This window comes from Eptatretus burgeri, chromosome 8, assembly GCF_056783735.1.
Source record: "Eptatretus burgeri isolate ZD-2024b chromosome 8, Ebu_testis_v1, whole genome shotgun sequence".
NCBI classification, from domain to species: domain Eukaryota; kingdom Metazoa; phylum Chordata; class Myxini; order Myxiniformes; family Myxinidae; genus Eptatretus; species Eptatretus burgeri.
In genome coordinates, this window is record NC_140968.1 from 9,757,274 (window position 1) to 9,783,426 (window position 26,153).

General features: G+C 46.5%; 1 protein-coding gene across 2 annotated transcripts in view; it reads right to left on the reverse strand.

Moving 5' to 3' along the window:
• The window catches only part of LOC147021065 (neuroplastin-like), an 89,293-nt gene that overhangs the window by 14,967 nt on the left and 48,173 nt on the right, over positions 1–26,153 (reverse strand). For both annotated transcript variants that reach the window (XM_085890794.1, XM_085890793.1), the window contains exons 2-5: positions 7,524–7,695; positions 5,615–5,703; positions 1,706–1,839; positions 1,267–1,543 (exon numbers count right to left, since the gene is read on the reverse strand). In XM_085890794.1, coding sequence (XP_085746920.1) covers positions 1,267–1,543; positions 1,706–1,839; positions 5,615–5,703; positions 7,524–7,695 — 672 coding nt within the window. The remainder of the gene's footprint in view (positions 1–1,266; positions 1,544–1,705; positions 1,840–5,614; positions 5,704–7,523; positions 7,696–26,153) is intronic.

The window sequence follows — 26,153 nt, forward strand, 5'->3', positions numbered from 1 at the left end:
ACATATTGTGGTCAACCCAATGTCCTTAAGGGAACATGACATGGGCAATAAAATGCCATGAAAAGACAGGGAACAACAGAATGAAAATGTAAAGCTGAAAATATGATTATTGTTCAATCTTAGGAGATTAATTCCAAACATTACCAGCCTGCATAATCAAGCACACACTTACAGCTGGGCTATATTCCCAAGATTTAGAAAATAAATGGGGGAGGGGGGGAGGAGGGGGAGACATGACATACCATCTCAACACAAACAAGTGTTTAGCCCCCAAAAAAATAATAATAATAATTTTTTTTTATCTAAACAGCTGTAAAAAGTAACAATTACCAGCCAGATGGAGAGCAGCTCAAGATTCAATTATTCTTTTGGTTCAAACCTGGCATCCGAAATTCAGGCTGACGATTGAAGGAGATTGTACCATGCTCGAATTGCCAACCACGACTGTCTTATAGTGCCAAGTGTATTACATTACTCCTGATGTACCATACTCGATTACAGAGCGTTGGTTCTGCTGCAGTGGTTTCTAAGCCTGGCGTTATGCTGGGCGGTTTTGCCATCCCTCTCCCAGCAGTAGTTAGGGCAGGAACTTGTAATTTGTTCAGGGTGCTGGCGACGGCTCGACAACTCTTCGCGAAGGACGCCGGGGGATCTTTAACGTCCACCGACTAATGATGGCAGACAGGACGCTGGGTTAACCTCAATATTACACAACTACAGCGTACATTATACAAAGAAAATGTTCGACATACCCTTCACAATCTGTACGATGTGGTCAATTCACTCTCTCCAATGTTATTTCACTTCCAACTTTTCAGGGACAACAAAATTGTGATGGGAAGTTTTCAGGAAATAGATTTCAATTATCATTGGTAAAGGAGATACTGTATTAAAGGGAAAAAAAAAATTGGTAAAAAAAATAAGGTCTGCACTTTGCAAGTCCACACAACCAATTTTAACACAGGTGGTCATTTGGCCCATCATTCATGTGTTGGAACACCACGCTCACCCAACCATAACCAAGCTGCCTACCAGTCCCACCAATACTCATGTGCCATTCCCTAAGGCAAACAAATTCCTTCCACTCCCCAAACTCCATTTTTACATCTTCAAACATTTTCACAACTTCTTCAATCTGTTTGTAAAATATGGTATTTGCAAGTACTCGTGTAAACTACACAAAGTTATGTGCCTTGACAGTTCAAAATGTGTAAGTGGGCAGAGCAAAAGAGCGGGTGGCCCGATGCATGGTTTGCATTTCCATACCTTCTTGCATTTCATCAGACTGCTTGCGCTTCTCGTACACGATGATGATGGTAACGAGCAAGATCACCTCGACCAGAATGCCCAAGAAGGGCCAGAGTGGAGCGAGACGCGAGCGTACTCGCAGCAGGATCGTGTGAGTGTCTTTGCCGAGTGTGTTGTACGCACTGCAGCGGTACGTGCCAGCATCTCGCTCCAGGTCCAGCTGTCGAAGGTGCAACTCTGTGCTCTTGTCAACATTGAACACTGTCACCCAATCTCCAGTTCCATTTGTGACCAGCTGCGTGCATAACACTGCGTATCACCCATAAAATACCGTATACATATGCCGATCAACTTACAAATTTACTCAACAGGCCAAGCCTAGGTTGACCCTCCTCCCCGAGAAAGACCCCGATTCATGCGACGCAAAAGCTCCCAGCTAGGTGGAGAACATACGTACCCGAAAGGAACCTTCCACGGAATGCTCCCATTCCCAAGTGAATTCAGGGAAGCCGTGAGCTTTGCACACAAGCTTAACGTCCCCGTTCTCTTTGCTGTTCTCAGACTTCTTGTGCATTGTGATACCGGGCTTTGCTGAGGAACAAAAACATTTTACAGTGCAGATTCAACAAATTGTGGTCGACAAACATTGCCAAAAATAATTAATTTTCTAATCTCCAGAGGTTGCTTTAAATTGCAAATGCATAGTTGACTCTCATGAGTTTGAATGTGGCCAATTCTTGAATTTGAATAGTTTTAATAAATCAAGAATAATAAAGTCCGATGTAGACCATTCTCAAAGCCTGTTGTTGGCGCAGTGGTTAGGGCAGCAGCTTGGGACCCAAAAGGTCCTGAGTTCAAGCCCTGTTGGGCCACTGAATTAATATATATGCACAAACTCGTATTACACCAGGGGGTTGACTCAGCCTGTCATCCTTCCGAGGTCAGCGAAATGAGTACCTGTGTACTGGGCCCGGTGTATGCCCCGGTTAGAATAGGTGTACCATATCCCTGTGTGTCGTAAGAGGCGACCAGGTTTGCGTCAGGAAGGGCATCCGGCGTAAAATCCTATGCCAAATCATTATGCGGACAACAAAACGAATTTCCATACCGGATTGGCCGAGGCCCGGGTTACCAATGACCGCCACCGGTACCGGTGGTCAGCAGGGTACCAGTGGAAATTGTGCTACTGCTGGGCGAAGGAGGAGAAGGAGATGGGGAAGGCGAATCCGGAGGCAGTGGGAGAGGGGGAAGAGTAGAAGTGTGGAGGTGAGAGTTGGAACTCTGAATGTTGGGACGATGACTGGCAAAGGGCGAGAGTTGGCTGATATGATGGAGAGAAGAAAGGTGGACATACTGTGTGTACAAGAGACCAAGTGGACATGTGCACAGGAGGGAAGCGGAGTATATCGGGAGAAGGATGCAGAGGATGGAGCCGCCAGGCAGGAGGAGAGGAGGAAGGCCAAAGAAGAGGTTCATGGATGCGGTGAGGGCGGACATGCGGGCAGTTGGAGTGTCAATGGAAGATGTGGAGGATAGAGCGAAATGGAGACGGTTGATCTGCTGTGGCGACCCCTAACGGGAGCAGCCGGAAGAAGAAGAAGAAGTCGACCATTCTCACTTTGCTTCTGTAACATACAGTGTCTATATAAAGTCGACACCCCCTTTCAATTTTTTCATCTTTTGTTGCCTTACAGCCTGGAATTAAATTGCATCAAATCAGAATTTTCCCACCTTCATTTACACATCGTATCCCACAAGTTCAAAGTCAAAAACAAATTCTACAAATTTCAGAAAATTAATTAAAAACACAAAACTAGAATATCTTGACTGGTTAAGTGTCCACCCCCCTTATAATAGCAGTTGTAAATGAGCTCAGGTGTCACCAATCACATAAAAAAAAAAAATCTGATTTAATGCAATTTAGTTCCAGGATACAAGGCAACAAAAGATGAAACATTTGAAAGGGGTGTACAATATATATTACACACACACACACACACACACACACACACACACACACACACACACACACACACACACACACACACACACACACACACACACACACACACACACACACACACACACACACACCCGTTGGGTTCCCGTTGTGAAAGCGGTTGATGAAAAAAATAATTTCAAGAAAAAAAAATAAAAACATAGCTCCAGCGAACTATACCGCTGAGGTTGTTTGCATTGATCAAATTCTCCCAAAGAGTACGTGACTGAATCGGGAATTGACTTTTATACCACCCCCTCCCGGAGGGAGCGGGATATTGTTTTCGTCCGGTTTGTTTGTCTGTTTGTCTGTTAGCAACTTTACGGCAAAATGGCTTTCACAAACACTATAAAATTTCATCCACAGGTGGGCAATGAACCTTGGACGACCCCATTAACTTTTGGGTCCAATTAGGTCAAAGGTCAAGGTCAGGTCACGAAAAGGTCAAAATCTTTTTCGCTCATAACTTTGTCAAAAATGGTTTAATTGACTTCAAACTAAGACTAAAATATTCCTTATAATCAACATTCAGGTTAAGGATATATCAAATTTAAATCTGATCCCCAAAATAACTTTATGCCTTGAATGGGTGGGATTTGTTGTGCCTGGCACCACTTGTTTAATAATTTTTTCGCTGCCCAATTTGAACGAAACTTGATACTGCACACCGCAGGAGAATGGCGAGTAAGGTGGCCCTAAAATTTTTGCACTATCGTGTACCGTTTTGGCTGTATTTCGGGAACATACATACATACAAGATGAGAGTTTTAGTAATATATAGATAAACTATGGAAATTAAACTTAAATCCAATTACTTGGGCTACCTCAGCATGTTGAGCTCCACCAAAAGCATCGAGTAACTCATGATTACAATGGAAATATGAACATTTCAAAAATACATTTAAGATAACAACTCGAGTGAAGTTGATGGCGTGAAATCGTAAATCTCCACGCTTCCCACCGAAAGCAAATTTGAAAGATTGCAAAACGTTCCACCAGGAATAACCCAAAATTGAGTTTAAAATTTTTTTCCCCCATTTTGACCCCTGTGACTCTAAGTCCCCACTCTCTGGGACGTGAACCAGGGGTCAACTTCAAAAAAAAAAAAAAAAAAACACAACATATTTAATGTGTCCCCCAATGTTGATTGCATATAAAAGGTTTCATTAAAAAAAATGTTTTAAAATATACCCGTAATTGCATTTTTTGGTTTCTTACCTTTTTACCCCCTTCCCCCCTTGTTGGGGGGGAGGTTGGGGCCAGAAATAATACTGCTCTCACACCTTCGTGCCATATTGTGATCATAATTAAGAAGTTTGGTGAATTTCTGCACAACCGTTTAAGTCATTTTAAGAGACAGTGTGAATGGACAAACAAATGATTACAATATCCCCCAATTTTATATATTTTTTCCAAAAACCGTGGGGATAACAAAGGCAAATTATATGTTTACTTGCAAAAAAAATGTGCATGGACTCTGAGATGGAACCATTTATGGAGGGTAGCAATGGGCAGCAATCTCCAAGACCTGTACTAAACCTAGTTCCTGTCCATTGACCCAAATTCACCTGAAAGTTTTGTATTCCAGCACATCCCATTATAATCTTCATGCTTTTTGAAAATAAATACCTAAATAAACGAGAAGGGCATTCTGTAGAGCGCATATCTCCACCACGTAAAGCCTGATCCACGAGAACATATCGGGCCCATTACATGATTGAAACATCATGCTATACAGTACTATATCATTTTTGGCCCTATCTCTCAATGGTGAAGAATCACTTAAAAAAATTTAAATAACTCTTGTATCCAGATCCAGATTAGGATCTTCACCAAAATCAAATCAATTCGTCCTCATGACACAACAAACCTGCCCACAACTTTTTGAGACATCCTGTACACAAACAAACAAACAAAGAAACAGACAGACATCAAGGGTGTGAAAACATAACCTCCTTCACCTTTGGTGGTGGAGGTAATAAATAAATAAGTGAGGATATTGTAATCCTGTGTGCTGCAATTCACCAAACTTGGTAGTTTTGATCACCACATGACGAGAAGGTGCAGGAGTAGTATTATTTTTGGCCCCACCCCCTGGGATGGTATGTGGAAACGAAATCCACTTGTCTCCTCACCCCCCTCCATTTCTCTTTCCCCAGTTGTGAGCTGCTCTTCTGGAAGGATACTACTTCATATGATCTTGGTATGACATGAGACTTTTTTTTTTTAAACACCTCTAAATGCTAATTAATTCAACCTCCACCAATTCGTAACGAAGATGTGCCTGCAATTAGTCTCAACGAGTTTGGCTAAAGGTAGACGAAAGGATTAAAAATAGAGGTGCAAGCACAAAAAACATCAACATACACTTCACTCTGATGGTCTCGTTAACTTCAGGGGTAGTTTTGAAGATGCACGTATAGATGCCAGAACTTCCTGGTCCAGGAGCTTTTATCCTGATGTAAAAAAAAAAAAAACACACACACACAAGGCATACATTAACAGAACATATTTTACCAAACACAAAGTGACAAGGAACATGAGGCTTGAAAAAGAGAGACTGAAAATGGAAAATGCAAGTTCTTGAAACTTCCCAGGAAACAAAAAACAAAATGGTAAAGCTGAATTCTCTGGTAAAATATTGTTACAGATCTGGTGTACGGGGTAAAATGGGGGATAGATTAGAGTAGTCATTTCATTACGCATGTTGGAGTAAATGTGTTACAATTCCCGTGAGAGATAAAGTGTGTCATGCACATGTTTCGAAAGATCTGGGTCTCCGATGCCCCATTGTCCAAGTGAACATGTCCAAACATAGACATCTGTCAGGCTGCGTCAGCCAATGAGCGCACGTCACGGATGGACCGATGCCCCCACCCCCTCCCACACAGGAAGTTATAAAAGGTACACACTGCATGTGTGCTGGTGGTTGGTTCATGCTTGCTGTTTCGTGGTTCCTGCCTCGTCTTTCGTAGTTCTGCTTTCGGGCATAACTTTCGGTCAATTGGACAGCTGATGCACTGTGAACGTGGCTGGGGAAGCAAGCGAGGCATAGCGAGGACCAACCCCGCACCAGTCCGTGCACACCCCAACAAGGACCTGAGACCGCATGCATGAGCAATGCATACGGAGCAGGTTTCTTTTGTCTCGTCTTCTACTTTCCCTGTCACGCGTTTCCCCAAACGAAAGAGCCAAGGCGTTTCCCTGACACGGTTCCGAGCGTGCAATACATTCATTCTTCATTTGATACTGACTGTGACTGATGCTGCGTGGCAGTGTTCTTCTTCCCCATTTTGATGAAACATTGTGGGGTAATCGGGAGGGGGCTGCACAGCGCCAAGAGAATTGGCATATTAACCCGTTAGATGGACAGACTGGGTGCAGAAAAGATCATGGTTTTGGAGAGGGGATGATTTGAGAAGGAGGTGAACACCTGTCTTGAAGACCTGGAGGGAAGAATGAGATTGAAGAGAATGTAGAAGTTGGTTCCACAGGTGGGAAAGAGGAGGATCAAATGAATGGAGGTGATTTTGGCATTTTCACTAAGAGGGGGTTGCTGATGGACCACATGTGTCCTGCAGATACCTGGGGAGGGGTGGGGGGTGGGGACAAAGCACATAGAGAGCAGAGGGTGAATGTCCAGAAAGGAAGCGGAAGAGGACAGAGAGACCACCGACCTTTTTGCCATGGACAAGTGATAAAGCCATCGACTCAGCTTCATTAAGAGATTCCTTTTTGGGGCCCACACCCCGTAGCCCTGGAGGAGATGGAGAAAAGGGATCCAGTAGAAGGCACAGTGGAGTCACCTTCCCCACCCGGCATCCAGGAGCCAGTGTCGCTGCCACAGTTGGACATCAGCCAACAATTGGCAGCCTTGATGGCCCAACAGAATACCAACCAGGCCAAAATGGAGGTTGGCCAAGCCAATCTCATTGCAGAAACATCCACGCAACCATTACACATTGCTCCTTTTCAGCAGTGACTGTGACTCATCAATATAAATCTATCTCTCTTCTCCCTCACACAGATACCATCTCTGATACCTCAATCAAACCACAGCCTTCTCTTTTTGCCAACCCCCAACACCTCCTCAGTTTCTGATTTTCCCCACGATCAGTCGCCTTGCAGTTAAATCAGCAGGTTTACACATCAATGAAATATATTGGCAAGGATGGTGACAAATAATTGTCGTCAATATTATAATAAAGGGAGAGGGAAGAATATTTAAATTAAGACAAAGGCAAGCTCAAGCAAAAAGTGGTGTGGTGGGACGCACTTGTGTTCCATGTACGGCATTGCATCATCATCTTCAGAGTCGGTGATTGTAACGCCATCCTTTTCCCACCGGTGACCAGCAATGGTAGCTCCTGGTGTAGTGAGGTTGCAGAACAGGATGACTGCGGACTGGTTACCAATATTCACCTCACTCGGCGCATCGATATTGTGGCCTGTAACGTGGTATCAGGTTGAAGGTGTTCAAAGAACAAAATCAAACACATTACAATTCAGCAATGATGAGTGTTTTGCAACTTTAATACGGTACCAAGTTAAACTCGTTAAACTTTATTACATTCCCACCGGAAAAGGGGCGGCGATGAAAAAAAATAAAAATTCCACAATATCTGCAAATGTAACAAGCAGGTTGTACCGTTTGGGACGACGACAATTCTGCCAATTGATGCACGTGTAAACATTGTCGGTGGTACATACCGTATATCATTAAAAAACGATAACGACTCAATCCAAGAGCATAACATTGATATTTGGAAGAAAAAGAACGTGAAATTGCTCGTTGAGCAAGGAATTGCCAGAATAACTTTGTCATATTTACATGAGCTCTGAAAAAACAAAAACCTGGAAATCAATTTGGTTCTTATAAGTTGATCGTGTTACTGTTTAATGAGTTATAGCACTTAGTTTGGTCATGATCATAACTTGGAAGTCAATCGGACTTGAAATGGCGTTTTTATCACAATTTGAAAGTTTTGACTGGACCCCCCTGACATTCGACCCCCGACCGCTAAGAAGGGTGTTGGTGTGACGCCCCAATGAGACATATGGTTGGATGCAGAATTGGAAGATGCACATTTTGGATTTGCTTTGAAGTTGATACGGCCATTTTAGCGGACGTTATTGCGAAAATAAGAATTTCGGTTTTTTGGTGACCTTGACCGTTGACTGAGATTCACCAAAAACAACAAGTGTCGAAGTTGGACCATGGCCAACATCTGTACCCAGTTTGGTTATGATCGCTGAAACGGTGTGGCTGCTACAGGGTAAACAAACAAACAGACAAGCTAGTAGGTGGCGATGGGTCGCCGAACATGGAAACTATAAGATATAGAGCAAAATGGATGTCATATAGCGGATAGGGAATAACCTTAAGATTATGCATATCAAATCTCATCCAGTTCCATCTCTTGATAACGACTCGGTATCCATTTGAATGAAAAGTACCGAAAATGCGGTTTGAAATCGGAAATCCCCAAAGTTCGAGGGGTGCTGTGGGTGAACAAAGATCTAAATCGAAAATCCGGCTTGATCGTTTGTGCACAATGTATTCCAGACGATTAGTGTGAATTTTCATGACCATCCGACCATAACCCTAGGAGGAGTAGCAATTGGCGCGAAGGCACCTCCAGCTCTCGCATATTATCGATTCTTGCACTAATTGACCTCTGACTCCTGACCTAAGCGAAATCAGTCAATATGTCCTGAGGCAAAGTTGTAGTACTCATTGAGTACCATTAACCTGCAAAGCTTTCGCCAATTTTCACGCATACCCTAATTGTAGGGGGCGCTGCAGATAAAGTATTCGATATATCACAAAAACTGGAATATATTTGATAGAGCATCACCTCTAGATCATTCGTGCCAAATTTCATAACCCTACGTGGGATAATGGCTTTCGGAATTGATTTCGCGTGAACGGTACCGATTTTGAAGGTTTTTCGGTTGTTGCTAGGGAACCAAAGCGTCCCTCGCAACCATCACAATTTCCAAAGCACTAGGTCATAAGATGTACCTACCACCCGAGTTTGGTCAAAATCGGCCCACGTTTACTACCAATTATGCTGATGACAAACGAACAAACATCCAAACAAACAGACAGAATTACTGACAATAAGGGTCATCTATTTGGGTGACCCAACAGACAGACAGACAGACAGACAGACAGACAGACAGACAGACACAGAATGACACACAACCGACCAACATAATTGCCGAAATCCGAAGGATTCCGGCAATTAACAAACAAGCAAAGCTCGACAATGAAAATGATTCCACGGTTGAAGCACGCTTTCCACTGGCACGGCTTTGCAAGGTCGGTCGGTCCCAACGCACAGGATTTTGAAACAAGTCTAGTGTCAAGTCTCACAAAAAAACACCAAATGATCAAAAAGGATTGATGCAAGACATTCAAAGCCAAACTCATTCGCCGATCCTGAAAAATCCTAACAATTATATTAGCTGGCGTTTTGTGGAAAAGATGAAGGATATTCCAATTCATGACTGGCATTAGGTTTATTGCAAAGAGACACCAAGGAAAGCACTTCAAAGCAGGAATGATGCCCAAAAGGCATAAAGGTGTACAAAGCATCAGAGCTGGCAGAGGCATCGCCGGTGATGCTGGATGCCTCGGATGGTCCAAGGGAGAGGAATAGTAACGGGGGGGGGGGGGGGGAAATCAGACATGTGAACAGAAAATTGTTAAAATTTCACTTCCTAAAATTTACGCAAATTGCTAAAATTGCATGCCACTTGCAACATTGTGACAAAGGTTTTCTTTCATGATACTTACCAATTTCCGTTGATGGCTACTCGTGCTACAAGTCGCCTCAATCAATCAAATCCTTTGATTCTTCTTTCGGCAATCTCGGTTGTCGACAAACTACCGAAGCATTGGATAACAATGGCTGTGTGCAAACATAATACAGCACACCAGTTGGTCTGGCCCGTAATCTGCTACATGTCCATTACAAATTGGTCTATCATCTCATTGGTTCCTGGCAATGTTTGGTTGGAGTCACTTCCTCAATAGACTGCTTTCTTTCAATCACCAGACCACACTTTTACCCCTCCAAATGTCTTACTTTGTAAGTGTGTAGTGAGGATGTTGCAAGAAGGTAGCTTGCATTCTCCATCCACCTGGACAGCAAAGCCAACTGATAGGAATATATAGTCCCTTCCCACGTGCCAGTCTTTTCATAAGCCCGAGCCCAAATTCATGGTCACCGGTGGTCAAAGCTCTCAAGTCTCTCACGATCTTCCAAAGGCAAATGGCAGTTGGTCAGGTCTGTCACCAGTACACATTCCACTTCTACATTTTCACTCCCAAAGGATGGAGTCATGTTGGACACTGCTCTTCAAAAATGTGAGACGACATAATTTTGTCTTTATGGAAAAGACGGAGAGCCACAATCCCTGCATTTCCTCAATGCAACATGTGGATCACTCTACAACCAAGATTGAAAAAAACTTTTAAGAGTCAATCTTTATACCTCCACCGCAACTGGATTAGACAGCGTTGGTGTTCATATCTTCAGAAGCTGTGCTTAGACCTGATCCTCTGCTTCAGGTCTATCTCAGATGGTCACCTTCAATACTGTCTGGCATCCAGTTTTACTTTCTTAAACAGTCTGTCAGCCAATGATATTCAGAGGCACTCCTCGACCGATTATACCATTTTCTGTACAGAAGCAGAAAAAAAAAAAACCAGATCGCTCTTGACGTTTGTCTCGTCGATATTCCTCGAAACTAATGTCACAAGCCAGCATTTAAAGACCAATATTATTTGTCTACATCAATGGAGCCTGGTGTTGGCTTTACGGTTAAGTTTGGCTGGCTTAAGACATTAAGGTCCTGAGTTTGAGCCCGTCGTGTCGTTACCACAACACCAGGTGGGTCGACTCAGCCTGTCATCCGAAAAAGGTCGGCGAAATGAGTATCAGCTTAATGGGAAATATGAGGCACTTAAGTATCCTACGTTGGAGTGGCGACCCGTCCAGGATTGTGCCCCCAAGCCAATAGAAAACTGGCTCTGCAGCCCTGTGCATCTGAAGATGCAAGAGGAGCTCTTCTTCTTCTACATAAATGACCTCTCTGCTTCCCTGAAAAATACACGGCACTATTTTGCTGCCAACTCCATCCTGTCCAGCAAAAGGATATCACACTTCTGAAAGGCAGACTGCTGCTGTAACCCATCTTTCAAGGGAGTGGTGTTCTTTTCCATCAACAGACTGCTTCTCTCGATCAGCATTCTCATCACTATTCCTTCAGCCTCGCACATCATTTTTAGAAGTCACCACTCAGGAATATCTGTCTGCATGTCCATGAGGAGGCAGGAGATTTTTTTGAAGTCATTGGTTAGCTGGAACATGTCTGTTACTTTCCATGAAGCAAAGACCCAAGCTCGTACTCTGATCTCCACAAAGATTAGCAGTCAAAACCCCCAGATTAATTATATGACCAACTCCTGGAAGAGGTGTAACTCATAAAAAAGCCCAAGGGTTGTTTGTCACGACTTGTCTCGGGTTGACCATATTTTCAAGCTGGCCATTTGAAGTCCCAAGGAGTACATTCTCCACTCTGGATGGTGCAACTACTTCCAATCTTTTCCCCCTGGAGATTATCGAGTCAAAGTATTTTCCAATTACTGGTATCTACTGCCAGGAAGCAGAGTAATCAGAGTCTGCTTCTCACCATCGCAGACAAGGCAGTGGACTTTCAATTGTACGATCGCCTCACTTCCAAGAAAGGTCGAGCTCTTCCCCCAGCCCAAGGGCAGTCCCCTTCCCCTCTCTCCCTGGGTCACCTCACATGTGTTCTTTCAGAAATACACACATCGTTAACGTCCCCAAAAGCAAACTTGATGCTCATCACCATTCCTTCATCTCTCTGTTTTCAAGTATGTGGAAGACTCTACACATCAGGTGCCTTGTGCCCCTACGTCCAGTCTTTCAAGAGTGCTGCCCACCGTCATCTCGTGCTTTCTCCCATTACCCAGTCAACATCGACCATTAAGTAGCCTCACTGCACCAACCACCTTCTTTATTCTCCCTTTTACATTCCTGTCACTCATCTACTCATTGGCAATATGGCCGAGATTGTCCATGTGGCATTTTGTTTGCCTGTCCTATTTTTACTGTTGGCAATATGCTTGTAAACGTGTTGACCTCAGTTGTTTCGCTCTCCCGGAGCCAAGACTTCTAATCTTTTTTATTTTTTTAATCTAAGAACTTACATGATAAAGACAAAAAAGGTTGCATCGAGCCAGTATATGAAAATATTGAAGGAAATTAAAACAAGTCTGAAGACGACGATGGTTCACGAGCGGTATTTGACGATGTAGATTGTCTCATCCTTGACTTCTGAAACAATGTGATAATTTTTGACCAAGTTATAAAAATGATCAACATGATGTGGTATGGGTGACAGGTTATTAGCTGAAAAATGTCGAAAACCCGGTTTCGTTCAACAACTTTCAAAATCTGACCTTTGCATAACCTTAAAAGGTCACAAAACAATGTTGTGGACATTAAAATAAGGAAACAGGAAACGTGCTATAGCTTATTGGAGTTAGTTCATCGAAGAAGGTTGAAAACCCGGTTCGATTCGCACAACTTTGAAAATTTGACCTTGGGGCCTTCAAAGGTCAAGGGTTATGACCTTTGGTGCAAAACTTCCTCTGGAACATTCCAGGAACAATACAACATCATAAAGGCTATATGGCATTTCTCACTCCTCGGATTATCCATACTTTGATGAAATCAGCGTAAAAACAAACTTGAAGGGGGCGCCACGGGCAAGGTATTCGAGATAGAGCAAATGGTTTCAACACTTTAGGTGGGGAATGACGTCAAGATTGTTCATAAAAAAATATTGTCATCCTAGCTCTCAAAGTTTGGGTGGTCAGAAGATTTTTATGTCAAAATTCGCAATTTTCTAAGTTTTTGACCTTGTGACCTTGACCTTGGGACGAAAATGAAAAATCTGACAACGACAAGTTTTAGATAATTAATTTTGCGATTCAAATACCGAAGAACCCATTCCATTCAGTCAATTCCCTCGGAGAAGATAGATTTTTAATCCGACTACCCCCTAAAAATGGCTATTTTTTGTGCATGGCCCCGCTCACAATGGGCGTAGCCATGCCCTCATCCAGGAAAACACAACTGGACATTGATTTCGAACACATAACCAAGATCGGATCAAAGTCCACGGAGTTATGCTCTGGACAGAAAGACACACAGACAAGGCGGTAGGCGGACATGGGTAGTCGACTATCCAATAGAACCTGACGCGATGGGCCCGTTCGATGGGGAATGACCTGAGGATTAAGCACAAGAAAATTCATGATTCTAGCTTCAAGGGTTAATGCTGCAGATTGTTTTTTCGTTAAAATACCCCCACATTTAGAGGTTTTTTGGCCGTTGCTAGGCACCGGAGGGCTCCATAGCAACGGTTCTTTCTCACACATAACTAGGACATACCATATCAGTTTCATGTATATCTGACTCATAGTCTCTGAGATATAACGAACTTCGTTTTTTTATTGTTTTTGACCAGGGTTCATTCAAAGTCTATCTTCTCCGACAGTTTTCATAGGATCCGGCTGGAAATTTTTGACAATATGGCTAAATGTACTGCCCAGTCGCTCGTGGCCCGATTTTTGAAAAAAATTCATTTTTGAGATTTTTTTGAAAATTTCAAAGGTCCGTTGCTAGGGCACGGATGGGTCCATAGCAACGGTTCTCATTAGCACACAACAAGGTCATGGTATGAACCTACCAACCAAGTTTCATCGAAATCGCCATTGTATTAACAGAGCACTGGACCGAACAGACATACATACAATCCAGACAGACAAACATATCGACGGAAATACTGATAAGGGTACACTAGATGGACTACCCAACACAGACATAACGAATATAGTGGTCACTCTGGCTGGCGCTCGTGAACCAATAATAATGAGTCAGCTTTACGAGTACAAAAAGGCAGTTGAGGAAGTGATCTTTTATCATCACATCCTCAAAAGGGAAAACATAATAAATGCATCATGCCATATGTGCAGGATCGTGGCTTCATTTACAAAGTAGCTCGACAATGGAACCAAAAAGTCCTTCCAGAATGACCTTAGACATATGTAAGGAGGTAAACAAAACTGCAGATATGTTCTATTTGCTATTTTTAGCAAGGAAAGAGTTCACACAAGGCAAATGGCAGGAGGGGAAGAAGTCAGGAATCTTGGAACTAAGGTGTAGATAGCCCGAGTGCAAAACAACTCGAGGAAGGCTTGATGGGGTGGGCGTATGGGAGGATAATGCACACTTCCTTTGCACTTACGATGGATGACTGCTAAAATAGCTTGAGCTCTAATCCAGCTGAGCACAGGATTGCACCCGAGGTCATTGCGTCTTGGGTTATTGCTTGCACCGCACTCGTACAATCCTGCACATCTTCCTCAGAAAGGTGGACAATATGCAGTGCGCTGGCTGCACTTGCACTGTTGTAAACTGAAGATAAAGTGACGCGCTGGTGTCTGGCGACATGCCAGAGCTGCCTAAAGTCGGACAGTGCTGTGTGCCCTTCCTTGTGTGGAAAACCACCACTGGAGTTCTGGGCTCGGCACACCGACTGCTTCACATTGCATCTCTGCATGGTCACCAACGAGCCTCATCTCCGACATGGGAGACCTAGCAAAGCCCACTTGGGCATAGTGGTGGGCACAGAACAATGTGACCATGGTGACCTCTATCTTATTCTCCCACAGAAATAACGATTCATCCGCAAGTTTCACCCACATGTGTTCATCCACGCGCTCTTAAGAGAAACACTTGACACTTCATCTGAGCAACAAGAATCAGTGCACCGAACTTATCCTGCTGTCATTTTGATGTACAATGAAAAAAAAAATTTTTTTTTTTCAATGAAATCGGCCTACGAGGTACATGTAATAATCTCCCAATAATATTCTGCAAGCATATTTTGATGCATTGACATATGTAGGATGGCTGGAGTTTGTCGTGAAGAAAGGGCAGGATGACAGTATGAATGAGCAATCACTTGAGGACTCAAACGGATCAAAGAGAAATACAATGTGATTGACATTTGAAACGAGCTGCACCTCCATGACGACTGTAAATACAAAACAGACATTAAAAGACTGACTGCATATGTCTTCTACTGCTCATCAAACATCCTGAAACAAAAAGTCAGAAAAAAAAAATGAAAATAAAACTTGTAGGGATCGAATACCCAAAAGACAACCAACTAAGGTATGAAATCACAATCGTTTTATGGACATGTTTGCAATCATGACATGTTTTGACTTTTTTGTTACAGGTGGCAATAGTAACAATTATATGAAGATGTCTATATTTAATTAGAGGTAGTTGTAGATTTGTAGTGTGGGTCGGTGTAATTGTGTATTTTCTTTGCTGTGGGATTGAGACGGTTAAAAAAAATATGTCAAAATATGTCGTGATGGCAATCCGTAAAAGGATTGTGGTGTCATTCCGTCCTCCCTTGGTTGTAATGTCTCAGAGGGTGAGATAAAGTTCAGTGATAGGAATAGGAGAGACCATGAGCTGGTGGTGGGCAGCAGACTTCGATCCTGTTGGGAAGAGCTCGTGACTCGATACTCAGGAAGACAGTTCCCCAGGTGAGAAAAGAAAATGAACCTACAAAGGTGAGCATCGAGTTTAGACTTGGGAGGGAAACAACGAAAGGGTTTCTGATGGAACATGAGCCAGCTGGTGGGGTAGGGTCTGGGTGGAGAGGGGAGTGGTCTGAAGGATAAATCTCATGCATACAATTCTCCTTCAGAAAGCAACGTGAACAACAGCAGAACGAAGGTTGGCAATGAGGTGGGAAGCAGTTGAGAATGCTTTGTGGGTGAGAGGGGTGGAAGCAGGTTTTGCTGCATTCAAGCTGCCTTCATGCATCACAAATGAGTATTGCAAAATTGCAGCAGATAAAAATCTGGGGGTGAGAGTGTGGTGATTCCATCAAGCTTTCCCCATGGTTAGAAGCCTTTGCCCATGGTGATCAACTAAGCCAAGGAACCAGGTAATTCCCGTATCATTTCCAAAATCAGCAAATTAACATTTGGCACACATTCCGATAGTCAACATCCCAACATCGATAGTCAACATCAACATTCATGGTAAGAATTTTTTGTTTGTTTGTTTGTTTGAACTGCTGCACCTGAAACATCGTTACAAATCAAATACTGACAAGAATGACTGTTCCTCAAAAAATAAATAAAATTAATGATTGCTTTGCTCCCCCCCCACCCCCCCCCAAAAAACTTATCGATACAAGGATGAAAATCTGACATGAGATCAATTAAACAGGTAACAGGAGATTAGATAAATTTTGGTAACCTTTCTAATGGGGTATTCTTTCGGAACAAAAAAAAAAAAAAAAACTTAAAATAAACAAGTTCTTGAGATGAGACTTCAATAAGCAGTGTACGCAGACATTGGCTTCTGGGAAAATTAAGTTGGCTATGACAGAGTGATCACCACTAATGAGCTGAAGGATGTTGGTCCAGTAGACAAGAGCACAAAGTTATAACCCCTCCATAACAATTGGTCGAAGTGCAGGTATGGCAGCTCATAACAGGACCTTCTACCACACCTGCTCTACAGGAAATCTCTCCTGCCCCTCGTTTTCACATCTCTGAAGGACAGTCGGAAACACGACTCACGATGTAACATTAAGGTAACCCATTTTGCCCTCGTCCACCACTAAAGACCTTGACATCACACCAATCTTAGCTGCTGCAATCATGGGTTAAGTATCGTACAGTTGATACGAGTAAAACAACATTTTGACAATGCTCACCAATTCCTCATTTCTAGCCGATAGCCTTACTGGTAGAGTGGTCCATAAATGTTTTTTGTTTGTTGACCTGTTCAAGTCTTATACAAACCTGGTTCCTTTTGGGTAGATGACCTTAAATATCAAACTTCAGCTGATTTGGACAATATTTGGGGGCTTCTTAATGGTCCTGAGGTTCCCCCTATGACCATGGGTAAAATATATGGCTCCAGGTGCCATCACTCTTATGAGTATTGTCTTCTCAAAGGGGAGGGGGGGAGGCTAGGGTGAGAGGTTAGAGTGGACAGCTGATCTTTATGGCTGGGTTTTTACAACTGATCATCCTGATCCTCTGCTTCCTCTTCTTGCACACAATCATCAGAGCTGCTTGCTTTTCTTTTTTTGAGGCTTCCAACTTGTTTCTGTGCCAACATCACTACTACCAAGTCCTGCTTTTGCTCAACATCTTTTTCACCACTTTTTTTTTTTAACAGGATATGCGGCTCGTAGTTGAGCTGCTACACGTATATCTCATCCACATGGACATACAGACTAGAATAGACAAACAGCCACTGAGCTTGGGGAAAATGCTGTCAATCTGGATACCAGTGACGTCACAACAATGGCTCCACCGTTCACACTGCACTCAGCGGGGCATTTCACGAAGGAGTTTCTTCCTCCTCTCCTACCTTGCAGAATCCACACAATTCTTGATTCTTTCTCTCTGAACAGAAGACCACCACAAAAATGACAGCTCACCAGTGTTATGGCCCCAAACTCTGAGATGTTGCCATAATTGCCAATGTTAAGTAAGAGTTGGGAAGATATTTGGTGGCGTAATGTTATCGCTTCTGCCCCGAGTCTGGGAAGTGAGCGGTTTGAACCCCGGCCAATACCAAAGAATAAAAATTAAATTTAATTGAATTTAAAAAAGGTACACGTAGTTTCCTTGCTTGATGCTCAGCATTTCAAAATGATAGAACACGGATAAACTCATCGGTTGACATCCAGCGGGAGGAGGAAGTTCCTCCTTGATGGCTATGCTGAGTGCGGAGAAAAAAAAAAGCACCATCACAAAGATGATGCTTCTGATACCCAGAGTGCTCTGGGAAGTGACATCACTTCTACCAAGCTCAGAGGCTTTTTGTGAGAAAGTCAAGTCCGACGTGTTGTCATGTATTTGGCTGCATGTTTATGTGATTTGTGCCAAAGCTCTTCCACAAGCCTTAGGCCCTGTATAAAAAAAGGACACATTGAGGTGTTAAAATAAGAGGTGAATGGAGAAGTGTTGGTGGAAGAGGAATGGGCACTTGGATAAACATATTACAAGGGAGTGTTCGTTGGTCGTTCATTCACGTCATCACGTGGCGTGGCGCATCTAAAAGCTATCCCTAAAACTCAAGATCATGAAAAAGAGAGGAAATCAATCAAGTTATAATCAAGTGAGTTTTTTTTTGTTCATTAGGTCACAATCCAAAAAAAAAGTAGGTCAATGACTCATCAAATATCAGGCGCACAACTTCAGTGCAGGTGTGCCATTACGATGCAAGAACATATGGAAAGGCTATGATAAAATTGCGGGTTAATGAGGAAATTGCGAGTTAAAAACAACAACAGGGTTACGTGCATGAAAAAAAAAAAAACATACCTACTGCTTACAATTCAAAACACCTCACAGTGCTGGAAAATGTGGGTCAGGAATACTGTGCTGTAAATGGTGGAGACTTGCAATACTATCCCCCACCTGGAGGCAGCACTACACATGATACATATTTACATCGAGAATTTGTCTGTCTCCCTCACTCCCCTAAGACCACCGGCAAAGATAAAAACACCCCGATACATCAATTGGGGGCATGCCGATTCTGTCGCAAGTCTAGTTGTAATTGGGCCAGAACTGTCGGAGTAGTACGATAAACAAACCCACAAACAAACACCGGTCCGTGAATGATACGAAGGATACTGTATATCTATAGCCCTTTGTGATCCCGGCCAAATGTATAAACCAGACTCGGTGGTGTAATGGTTAGAGTATCTGCTCCAAGTGTGGGAGGTCAGTGGTTTGAACCCTGGTGAGTCATAACAAAGACTTTTTTTAATGGTACGTGCTGCTTCCTTTCTTGGCAATGAGCATTTAAAAGGACAGAGTGCAGACAAGCAACCAGAGGTTGGAAATACTGGTGGAGGCTGTTAGTCCCAATGGCCTCCTCCTGCATTTAAGCTCTCTGAAAGGGAACATATTGTTGTGGTTACCAGATTCGCAAACCACCATTCAGGTCCCTTAGGTGAGGTATCTCGGTAAGTACATGTGTAGTTAGGCCCAAACCCGTTGTCTAGTGGGAATACATGTCATTTATGCGTGCTGCGACTCTTCAGGATAGCCGTTTTTCTTTTACTATCTTTATTTTGGACCAACCGCCATGATTACCACCACAATCACAACATCAACCACCAACCACAACGCCGCTTCACCACAACCGCCACGACCTTCCCGTCACACCTCGCAACCGTAGCATCGCCACCGTTCTTGCCCCGCTGTGGGTACCGGTGTTGGACTCGTGCAGGGCGCGCGCCGAACAGCGTGAACAAAATCACGGAATTTGTGCTTCAAAAACGGATCAAAAACGACACACGCCCACTTTTTGCCGTCCAATCGGTGAGCGAGGCGCGAGTTGGCCCCGCCCCCAGGGCGATCGATATATGCAAATTTATGGATCAAAAAGCCTTCACGCCCACTTTTTCTCGGGCCAATGGGGAGCGAGGTGAAAGGTCGAAGGGAGGGGGTCAAAGATGAGAGGGCGAAGCTACAGGGCGGATAAAAGGACCGTGTTCGTCAGTAGACGAGAGAGTCCAACGGGGAGAGGAAGAGAGTCCAGAGGCGGAGAGTAGGAGAGTAGGAGAGTCGGAAACAGAGAGTCAAGACTTCGCGGGCGGTGGAGCTGCTCGTCGTGTGCGTTGGAGTCGGAACGGAGGGGACGGAGCTGTGGAAAGGCGGCGAGGGCAGACGAGGGGGTGCTCGCGTCGTGCAGGGAGCTGCACCCCAGGGAGGCCGACAGCGCGACCTGGCCGAGGTGGAGACGCTCGTCGCGGGATAATAAAGATCCTCTATACCCCGAGCATCAGCAACCCCCTCCTGTTTCCCCCCGCGCTGAGATAGTGCGACCAAGGGGGCCCCTTTCCCACCCCCGACCAGACACTGCCCGCGAGGCCCGCGGAGTTGAGGCGCCATCGCCGCTCCGCGTCTCATCACCAGACGGGTAGGCCGACCCGGTCTCGGCCTCAGGCCCGCCTCATCCTTGAGGGTATTTCTTTTCCTTGGTTTTGGGTATGTGTTGTCGGCGCCGTCTGTGAAGTAGAATTGTATAAGTGTTGCCGTGTGCTCGGTAGTCGGTATTAGCTCTGCATTGTGTTTTCGCTTTTATATTTGCTTTTTGTGTAAATTGAATTGTGTTTTTCTTTTCTGTGTGCTTTTGGTGGAATTGAATATGTGTGCTTCCCGTGTGCCGCGAATAAATGTGCTTTGTGTTGAACTGTTTCCCGCTTCGCTTCGTCATTTCTCCCATTGAATCCTCATCTTGCTTCACGTAAAGGGTTGGTAGTGGGCTGAATACGCCCGATAATTAATCGAACCGTCGAGGTCGACGATAACACCGCTCGGTTATTCTGATAGTACGGAACGGGTCGCTTAAGTGGCCCGTGTCCGAAGTCGACCTGCGGCGAGGTGCGATCGCCCGGTCTACCCTCCGCGTGGGTACTTAGGTAGGTCGAATTTGGCGAGCAACCCTATCCCACGCGGGGGCTGATTGGCTCGATCGCGGTGAGACCGAAAGGTCCACCCGTGACTGGTTCCCGGCGTTAGTCCGAGAGGGTCACGACTGGATTGTCCGTCCGGTGGGCGACGTGCCGCGATTCGAGTTACGTGGCCGTCAGCACGCCGGCGGGCGCGAATACCGCAACACTGGTGTCAGGAGTGGGATACAAATTCATCGCCCTCCTCGCGGCACTGGTATCGGAGAACAGGAAAGCGGGCTCTCCTGTCTCCGGCTAAATTCACGGGAATCGGTCCAGGGGTGAGAGAAGCGACCCCCGATTCCCTCCAAATTACGAGCGAGTTAAATTAACCCTTCACGAGAAGCAAGATGGCGTCTCAAGGCGAGCGGGAGCCGGGGGTATTAGAAATGGATGTAGAATGTGTAGAATCCATGGTCCAGGATGGAATCCCCGAGCAGGAAATGTTGATTGTGCAGGAACACGGACTCGCCCAACTGAACCCAGGGCCCGAGGTGGGTGCGGCAGCGGCCGCGGTGTATGACACCTCCCCCCCCCTCTCCACCAAGACCCTTCCCCAACCCCTGCCGAAACGGCTCACTCAAGCGCACCCGACATGGCCCAGCTATGCGCCATGCTGGCGGCAATGACAAATGAAATGAAAAACGAAATGAAAGGCATGAACAAACAAATGATCGAAAAAATGGATGCGAATATGAAAAACGAAATGAAAGGCATGAACAAACAAATGATCGAAAAAATGGATGCGAATACACAGCAAATGAGGGAAGAAATGAAAGAGCTGCGGGGTGAGACGCAGAACATGGGCCGATGCCTGCAGGCGGGCATGAAGGCCGTGACCAGGGAGCTGGGAATGGCGACTCCACGTGTGGGAGCAAACGAGCTGGAAGGGGGTGCAACGGCTGACAGGCCCGCGGTGGAGGCGGGTGAAAAAATAATTCGGGGGGCGTGTTGGACGAGGGTCGTGACAGAGGAATCGACGGTGACCAAGAGGGAAAAATTAAATGGGGAGACCAAAACGTGCGAGACGAGACACGAGGTGACGACAAAGGAAATAATAATAGTTGAGACAAGGGAGGTAAAGGGTGAAGAGTTGGCAGTGACGGTAGCCGGGAAGGGAACGATAGAGGAGAGACTGCACGGTGGGGACGGGGTAAGTGACGCACACACACACACGGAGGTAGTGGAGGACAATGGGGGTGAGCTCGCGGAGCGTGTGGAGACCCAGTGCGAGCACCTGGATGGCCTCCTCCAGGAACGAGGGGAGGGAGTATGCCCCCTTGAGGCGAGTCACGACCAGGTGAGTTCGGTCGTGCTTTGCGAGGTCGAGGGGAGGAGTGCTGTGGACAGGTGCACTGAGAGCTTGGGGGGTATAGAGGCCCCGGAGACCCTTGTGGGGACACGAATCCCCAGTGTGGTTGTCCCTGTGTGTGTGGTGCAAGGTGTGAGTGCGTCCCCGTGTGTGGAAGCGACCCCGTGTGTGATTGGTGTGGTGGCGATTGTGCCGGAGTGCGTGCTTCCCAGCACGCCGTGCGTGGGTGAGGCACCGTGTGTGAGTGAGGCCGTGTGTGTGAGTGAAACGGCCAGTGTGAGTGAGGCACCGCGGGTTAGTGCCCCCGCGTGTGTGGATGAGGCACCGTGTGTGGATGAGGCACCGCGGGTGAGTGCCCCCGCACGCGTGAGTGAACGGCCGTGTGCAAGGGAGACCGTGTGTGTGAGAGAGCGGTATGAGAGGGAGATGTCGGTTGGCATGCGGGAGCACGCAGCCGCATCTCCCGGTGTGAATGTGATGGAGTGGACTGTGTGCGTCGTAACACGCAGGTGTGCGTGGGTTGAATGGAGACGGAGACGGCGACAGAGGAGAGAAAGCCGGGTAGCGGCTGTAGTTGTTTCGGGGACCGTGCCGGGTTCGCCCAGCAGTGAGCACGCGGTTCGTGCTGTGCAACGCACGAGACCGCCACGTGCTCGCTTGCGAGAGTGAAGTCCCGGTCCGGAAACGCACGCGGTGGATTTGCCGATCCCGCGGACGGACAAAGTTTAGGCAGGTAAATGGATTTGGACCGGACGGGTTCTCCACGCGATCGTGTGTGTTAAGCTCCAACGGGCAAAGCACATGTGTTCGCGTGGGGAACCCCTCGAGACGTGTGGCTTGTGTTTTTTTTTTTATGCGCACGGTGACGCCATGGCTGCACGTGGGGTTGGAATCTGGCAGGAGGGGTATCTCTGCCGGATGGTCCCGTCCAAGGAGGGACGAGGTACACGTGCAGCTGCATGACGTCACGGGCAGGTGTAAAGCGCGCGAGCTCTGAGTTGCCGCGCAGGTGCTGCACATGAAAAAAAAAAAAAAAAAAGGAAAAAACAAGCCTCACTTTCGGGTGCAAAGGATTCCTGGGCAAGGGGTGGAAGACCCCCTTACCGGGGCACAGGATGGAAACTAGTTAGGGGGAAGGGTTAGCTTAGTTAGACCGACTTCATGGGGCAGGGGTAAGTCCTCATGGAGTCCGTGGAATGGATTAGTTAGAGGGATTGTAGCCAGATTTAGGTGGGGAAATAAAATGATTTATTTGGGGACATGGACAGACTTGTGAATGTGTAGAGGGGACGTAGCTTAGCTACGTAGTGTTAAAAGGAACGTGCTATAGTGTAAGGGACGACGTGGGAGCACGAGTTAGTTAGGGGGTGCAGATAGAAGGATGGCAGAGTTCAGCGGTGAGTGTGTTGAAGAGTTGGTGAGTGAAGTGGAAGCATGTGCTTGGTGAGTGAGTGAGGCCAGCGGGTCTGTGTGAGTGGAGCGAATGGGGACTGCATGGTGCGATGAGTGATTGGGGGGAGGAGTGACTCCCGCCCAAGGGACCCCGGGGTCAGTGTAGAGTGAGTTAGCTGGGTTAGTCAAATTGAAAAATGGAGGTCGTTTTGTTGTTGGTGGGTGTGTAGGCTCGAAACCCGTTTGGAGGGGTGCAGGAGCCCTGTTGACGGGCTTGGGAGCGTGGCTGCGAAAGGTGAGTATCGCTGAGTGGGTACCCCGGGCACCAGGCTAGTCGGCCGCGGTAGGCCATGGGCCCATGGGGGGCCGGGATAGAGTAGTGGGCACGGGTGCGCCTGCTTGGTGCGGGGGCCCGGGGCGCCATTAGCCGCGTGGGCAGTGTTGTGGGCACGGGTGACCCTCGGAAAGGGGCCCGGGAGGCCGGCCTGCCACGTGTGCGTTTCAGGGGAGGTGCCATGGGGGGCACTCCCCGGTGTTAGGGAGCTGGTAGGCTCGGAGGCAGTGTAGTGCCCGGGGGTGCCATAGCGGGAGATTCGGCAGAGGGTCGTGCCTGCCAAAGGGAGCCACGTGTCCCAGCCAGGAGACCGTGTGAGGGCACGGAGAGAAAATTGGGGGGGCGAGGCCCGAAATTGTGAGGACACCAACACAGGCGACGGGAATCTGGGTTGTTCGAACCAATAGTTTAAGCGAGAGGCGCTTGTTGAAAGCCCCGGGGTAGTTTAGCAGTTAAATGGATAGGGTAGAATAGGAAGTGTACCCCTCCGCACCATCCATCCCCTCGCTCTCGTTGTGGGCCGCTGGACCCACTTGGTGTTAAGATCGCCGAACTCTGGGGAGGCCATTCTGAGGCTTCGTTGGGCCTCGGCACAGGACGTTAGCTCTCCCTTGTTCCCCTCCGGGAAGGGAACGTAGGGGTTGGGAGTAGGCTAGGTGACAGGATAGGTTAGCCGAACAAGGACGATAAAGGGGGTTAGGGGACGATTTATAGTGGGAAAATAAAAGTAAAAATAAAAACAACAAAAAAATAAGTTGGGGCTAAATTGGGGTTTGACAAATTAAGGGAGTGGGTATGTACAGTGACAGGCAAAGGCGATAGGTTGGGAGGGAGACAGGTAGGTAGGTCCGAGCCCACCTTCCAAGTGGCCAGCACCACCGCACTCCCTCCACCAACTTCCACTGACGGCAAAAGCTGGCCAGCTTCATCTGCAGCTGTGGTACTTCAAGGCCTGTGCCGGCTGTGTTTGCCTGCAGCGGCCTTCTTCTGCGGGCTGTGTTTGCCTGCTTGCCTTTGCCATGCCATGCCCACTGCCCACGTTCACCAGCCCCGTTCAATTTTTGCTTTGCCCCCCCTGTTCATTTCCATGTGCGCCAGGATCCGCAAGGCAACAGTTTGCAAGCTGCGAGAACTGCCCTGTTGGCAGCTACAACACGGGCCTGCAGTGGCGGCCCGTGCACCGTGTTTGTGTTCACCCATCCATTCGTTGTGCTCATTGCGTGTGCCACTTGAGCTGGCACGGAGACTGCGTTGTGCAGCCCATGCACCGTTGTGGTTCACTGCGTTCAGTTAAAAAGGGAAGGCCTTGGACTGCGTGTGAGCAGCCAGCCACGTTCCCTGTCACCTGCATTGTTTGAGCCAGAGACTGCATGCGGGCAGCCTGGCTCCCTGCTAACTGCTTTCTTTTTGCAGAGTTCAATGATCCTGGGCCATGGTTTAGTGTAAAATTTGTAAGTTAAGGTTAAGATGTACTGTAAATATGAGTGCGCCCCCGGCATGTCTGTCTAGCGCCGGCAATTTTATTTAAGTCGTCCGTGTGAGTGAGTTTGTTTAGATAGTTATGCAGCCCTTAGGTTATTTATTTTGGGGACACGAATACCATGAATGTCGCACTCAGGGATCCGTAGGTAAAATGTACTAGGGGAAAACTACACATGATGGCACACGAAAATTTGACGACTCGGGACGAGTCTGTAAAAAGGGGAGGGGGTAGTGTTGTGGTTACCAGATTCGCAAACCACCATTCAGGTCCCTTAGGTGAGGTATCTCGGTAAGTGCATGTGTAGTTAGGCCCAAACCCGTTGTCTAGTGGGAATACATGTCATTTATGCGTGCTGCGACTCTTCAGGATAGCCGTTTTTCTTTTACTATCTTTATTTTGGACCAACCGCCATGATTACCACCACAATCACAACATCCACCACCAACCACAACGCCGCTTCACCACAACCGCCACGACCTTCCCGTCACACCTCGCAACCGTAGCATCGCCACCGTTCTTGCCCCGCTGTGGGTACCGGTGTTGGACTCGTGCAGGGCGCGCGCCGAACAGCATGTACAAAATCACGGATTTTGTGCTTCAAAAACGGATCAAAAACGACACACGCCCACTTTTTGCCGTCCAATCGGTGAGCGAGGGGCGAGTTGGCCCCGCCCCCAGGGCGATCGATATATGCAAATTTATGGATCAAAAAGCCTTCACGCCCACTTTTTCTCGGGCCAATGGGGAGTGAGGTGAAAGGTCGAAG